The sequence below is a fragment of the Camelina sativa genome, chromosome 20 (genome assembly GCF_030686135.1).
Source record: "Camelina sativa cultivar CO46 ecotype springtype chromosome 20, ASM3068613v1".
Taxonomy (NCBI): Eukaryota; Viridiplantae; Streptophyta; class Magnoliopsida; order Brassicales; family Brassicaceae; genus Camelina; species Camelina sativa.
Genome location: NC_141899.1, coordinates 26,110,571 through 26,116,058, shown reverse-complemented (window position 1 = coordinate 26,116,058; position 5,488 = coordinate 26,110,571). Strand labels below are relative to the sequence as shown.

The 5,488-nt window shown below is 42.5% G+C and overlaps 1 protein-coding gene across 1 annotated transcript; it reads right to left on the bottom strand.

Moving 5' to 3' along the window:
• Positions 1-3,292, bottom strand: LOC147919383 (uncharacterized). The gene is made up of 5 exons (XM_087503951.1): positions 2,929-3,292; positions 2,777-2,847; positions 2,459-2,623; positions 749-2,392; positions 1-45 (listed from the first exon to the last, which is right to left on the bottom strand). Exons 1-5 carry the CDS (start codon positions 3,290-3,292, stop codon positions 1-3), a joined length of 2,289 nt encoding a protein of 762 aa, XP_087360077.1.
• Positions 3,293-5,488: the final 2,196 nt, after the last annotated feature.

The window sequence follows — 5,488 nt, the reverse complement described above, 5'->3', positions numbered from 1 at the left end:
TCAGAGACAATTACTTGAGGCATTCCATGTAGGCGTACTACTTCCCTGAAAAACAAGTTAGCTACAATAACAGCATCATCCGTCTTGTGACTTGCAATGAAGTGAGCCATCTTGCTAAACCTGTCAACCACAACAAAAATAGAATCTCTACCATTTCTGGTTCGAGGTAAGCCAAGAACAAAATCCATCTAGCATGTCTCTTATTGAGCTTCTGTTGTCCTTTGAGATGCTTCAGGGACTCGTGATCAGTGTGAATAACGAACTCCTTGGGCCACAGGTAATGCTGCCACGTTTGAAGAGCCCGAACTAAGGCGTACAGCTCCTTGTCATATGTAGGATAGTTCAATGTTGATCCTCCTAGCTTCTCACTGAAGTAAGCTACTGGCTTCCTATCCTGCATCAAAACAGCACCTATACCCACTCCGGAGGCATCACATTCAATCTCAAAAGTTTTCATAAAATCAGGAAGTAAAAGAATATGGGCAGAGATAAGCTTCTCTTTTAAGGTTGAAAACGCCTGCTCTTGTGCTTCCTCCCATCTGAATCCTACATCCTTCTTGACAACTTCTGTAAGTGGCGCTGCAATAGTACTGAAGTCTTGCACAAATCGCCTGTAGAAGCCTGCTAGTCCATGAAAGCTCCTGACTTCTGCCACGTTTTTGGGTGTTGGCCACTCCTTGATAGCCTTGACCTTCTCATCGTCTACTCTAACTCCTTCTGCACTCACAACAAAGCCTAGAAAAACAACCTCAGTAGTACAGAATGAACATTTAGAGAAATTAGCAAAGAGGGATTGAGAACAAAGAACATTTAGACCTTGGCGGATGTGTTCTAAGTGTTCTTCTAGACCTTTACTGTAGAAGAGTATGTCGTCGAAATACACAACCACGAAGATGCCTATGAAAGGTCTGAGAGCATGATTCATTAAACGCATGAAGGTGCTAGGAGCATTGGTGAGACCAAACGGCATGACTAGCCATTCGTAGAGCCCTTGCTTGGTCTTGAAAGCTGTTTTCCATTCATCTCCTTCCTTCATTCTGATCTGATGATACCCACTCTTCAAATCTATCTTTGAGAAAACTGTTGAACCACATAACTCGTCCAACATGTCATCTAGTCTCGGAATTGGATGTTTGTACTTCACTGTGATGTTGCTAATAGCTCTGCAGTCAACACATATCCTCCATGATCCATCTTTCTTTGGTACCAGCAAAACTGGTACTGCACATGGACTGACACTCTCTCGGATATGTCCTTTACTCATCAGCTCTTCTACTTGCTTCTGAAGCTCTTTAGTCTCTACTGGATTAGTTCTGTAAGCTGGTCTGTTCGGTAGAGCTGAACCTGGTACCAAATCAATCTGATGCTCTATCCCACGAATTGGAGGTAAGCCTGGAGGTATCTCTTCTGGAAACACATCCTTATACTCCTCTATAATCTCTATCATCTCGTGTGGAAGCTCTCCTGCTGACTTAGTACTGGTGAGTGTTTCCTTGTACACAAACATGAATGTGGTCATCTCTGGATCAAATAGCTTGTTGAACTCACTGTGATTGATGTACAGGCTGTGAGACACTTTCTCTGTATCCTTGCGGTTCATGTGAAGCTGGTCCTTGTAGATTTCACTGGGTGTAAGCGGTAGAAGAGTGACCTTGCGTCTTTTGAACTCAAACATTTGCTTGTTGGTGTAACCATCATGGAACACTCTTCTGTCGAACTGCCATGGTCTTCCCAAAAGGATATGACTTGACTTCATTGGAATAACATCACAAAGCAGCTCATCCTCATACTTCCCAATCGCTAGTTTCACCATCACTTGCTGCGAAACTGTCAAAGCACCCTTGTTGTTCAACCACTGTAGCTGATAAGGTCTTGGATGTGAAGTAGTCTTGAGATTAAGCTTCTGTACCATCTCTTCACTAGCTGCATTAGTACAGCTTCCACCATCAACGATCAAGGTGCAGACCTTGTCTTGAACCATACACTGTGTGTGAAATAGGTTCTCACGCTGTCCTCTATCATCTGGATGAACCTGAACACTTAAAGCTCTGCGTGCTACCAACATCTCTCCCATGACTGCTGGTTCACCTTCTTCACAGAGTTCAGACTCTGATTCACTCTCTGAACTGTCTACTGGCACAATCTCTCCTCCTTCTTGAAGAATAAACATCTTCTTGTTTGGACAGTCTCTGGAATAATGCCCCATTCCTTGGCATTTGAAACACCTAATATGACTTGTAGAGGTACTACTCTTGGGCTTGAAGTCGATTTTAACCTCCTCTTTGACTGTGGCTGTCACGGGTTTACTGTCCTTGGTGAAGGCGGGTTTGCTGAACTCCCTCGGCTTGGACATGTTAGGCGTGAATGTAGACCTTACTCCCTTTCTCTTGATCTGCGATTCAATCAGCTCTGCCTTATGTACCATTTCCTGCACATCCTCATAGTCCTGCAACTCTACCTTGTCTTGAATCTCTCTGTTTAAACCCCCAAGAAACCTCGACATAACCATGTCTTCACTTTCCCTTAGATCAGCCCTGATCATAAGTGTTTCTAGCTCCTGATAGTAGTCTCTAACAGACTTAGTGCCTTGAATGAGACGCCTAAGCTTGTTAAGAATCTCCCTCTGATAATGTGTAGGCACAAACTTCTTTCTTATCTGCGTGACTAACTGTTCCCATGTAGTGATAGCAGGCTCTCTCTGTCGATGTCTAGTAAGCCCCAACTGCTCCCACCACAACAAAGCATAGCCATTGAATTCGTATATGGCTATCTTCACCTTATTCAACTCAAAAGTACCTTGAACCTGAAAGTTTGACTCCATCTTCCTTTCCCAGTATAGATAAGTTTCTGGATCATTGGTTCCATGGAAAGAAGGATACTGAATTTTAAGGTGCTTCAGCTGCTGCCTCAAAGGATCATAATCCGTACCATGATCTCTATTTCGGTTTCTCCTCATTGTCTCTTGACTGTGATCCGAAACCTCATCTTCTTCGGAATACTCTCTATCTGACTCAATGTATATTCGATGCCCAGCTACCTGTTCAGCTCGTTGTGGGCGTATATGATCTCTGCCGGTTCTGCGTTGCTCTCTTTCTGTACCCTGAGTGCTTCTCCTCTGATTGAAACAAGTCTTTCTTCCCCCAGTAGGTGACTTAGCTGTTCTGACCCGTGTATGCTTGGAAGAGGTTCCCGCGTGAGGACTAGGCGGTTCTGTAGAACTCTGTTCTGAAGCACTAGATGCTTGAGCTATGTCTTTGAACTGTTTTTCAAACTTGTTGCTGAGCTGCTCCATCTGTTGCTGAAACTGAGTAGACATTAACTTGTTTGCTTCTGCTATTTGCTTGGACATGGCTTGGTTCAAAGCTTCCATAGCTTCTGGAGAAAGCTCCATTGTACCTGCAAATTAAAGAAGGAACTCGCAGTAAGTTGTTCCTTGAATGAGAAAACGAAAATAAACTATAAGACTCGGAATCCTAAACACAAACGAACAACAAGGAAAATTTCAAACCCTAAAACTAAGCAAGACTCACACGAATACTAAACACACCACAAATCAAAGACACAAAGAGTTAAACAGCGAACCAAAACAACCAAAGAAAACAACACAAAACTAAATCCTAGACTCACAAAATTCGATCTAGACTCTAATGGTCAACGAAAACAAAACCCTAAAACTAAACAAACGAATTTTAAGCAACAAAAACGAGATTAGGGTTTTCAGAATCGCTTAGCCTTGGCACAGAGTTGGCTCTGATACCACATGATAGGATCTCCCTAGGATAGAAACTCTGATGAAGGCTGTAGACTGATGAATGATGATGAGACTCGGTGATGACGGTGTGGAAGTGGCAAATACGGTGGAGAGGATGATGCGAGATCGTGAATATTGAGGGATATGGTGATGATCGAATGATAGAACAATGATTAGATGGAGATAGATTATTTGGGTGGTGATATGGATTGTAACAAGTGAAGAGTTTCTGAATCACAAAGTGTATAGAAACCCAGAAATCAAGAACGCATTCAAGAATTCAAATTGAGAGAAGAAAGTTCACAAAACGTGTTTACAACATACTTCTTCGCTAAAGAACAAAAGAGACGTAGCTTTGGGTTTTAAACTCCCTAGGGCTCGACACTCCAAACAACAAGAAGTGCAAAACTAAAACAACAAGACGTTTTAAGGAAATAAGAAAACAGCAAAACGTCCAAGTGACCTGTAGTACTACGGAAGTCACTTGAATTAGTACAGAAGTACATTATTCCCCTTTTGTAATGATTTCTAGATAACTCGATGTAGTGATCCATTTGCCTCATTAAAAACCATGCTGAGAAAACCCATTGGGACAAAACTCAGCTATGGGAAAAAGAGTACAAACTTCACACCTAAGTTACCTAGTCCTCATTACCGGGTGAAGTCTTCAAGGTGGATATGTTGAAGACTTGGATCCTTGGTAGGTTGAATGACCCGTCAACTATGAGTGAATGAGCTTCCTTGGCCATCTCCTTAGCTCTTGAACGAGTGATCCTTCCCATGATCATATCATCCTCCCCCTCTTCAAAAGGATTTGTCGTTAAATCGGAATCTGCATAATAAGGGAGCAAGTCAGAAACATTGAATGTAGATGATATAGTATACTTACCTTGAAGATCAATCTGATATGCATTGTCATTGATCCTCCTGATGACTTCAAATGGGCCATCAGCTCATGGTAGAAGCTTGCTCTTCCTCTCTTCTGGGAACCTTTCCTTGCGTAAGTGAATCCACACTAAGTCTCCTTCTTCAAAGATGAGCTCCTTTCTACCCTTGTTCGCATGCTTCTCATATTGCTTGGTCCTTTTCTCTATGTTCTCCTTAGCTTTAGCATGTATCCTCCTCACCTGTTCAGCCTTTTCTTTGCCATCAAAGCTACATTCACACTTAAAGGTAAAGGGATCAAGTCTAGAGGTGATTGTGGATTAAAACCATAAAAAATTTCAAAAGGAGAAAACAGGGTAGCAGAATGCTTAGCGTGATTGTATGCGAACTCAACATGTGGAAGACATTCTTCCCATGATTTGAGATTGCTTCTCACTAAGATCCTGAGAAGTGTAGATAGCGTCCTGTTCACCACTTCGGTTTGTCCATCTGTTTGCGGGTGACATGTGGTTGAGAATGAAAGCTTGGTTCCTAGTTTAGCCCATAACGTCCTCCAGAAGTGTCCTAGAAACTTGGTATCTCGGTCAGAGACAATTACTTGAGGCATTCCATGTAGGCGTACTACTTCCCTGAAAAACAAGTTAGCTACAATAACAGCATCATCCGTCTTGTGACTTGCAATGAAGTGAGCCATCTTGCTAAACCTGTTAACCACAACAAAAATAGAATCTCTACCATTTCTGGTTCGAGGTAAGCCAAGAACAAAATCCATAGAAATATGAGTCCAAGGTTGAGAAGGAATCGGTAGAGGAGTGTACAAGCCGTGAGGCTGTACCTTACCCTTCGCCATTT

Excerpts from the sequence above, each read along its gene's own strand:
- LOC147919383 (XM_087503951.1), bottom strand. The coding sequence starts at position 3,292 with ATGGAGCAGCTCAGCAACAAGTTTGAAAAACAGTTCAAAGACATAGCT. Across the intron at positions 2,848-2,928 it reads AAACCGAAATAGAGATCATG|AAACTTATCTATACTGGGAA; the intron begins GTACGGATTATG and ends CCAATGATCCAG. Across the intron at positions 46-748 it reads GTTCATTCTGTACTACTGAG|GGAAGTAGTACGCCTACATG; the intron begins GTTGTTTTTCTA and ends CTTGTTTTTCAG.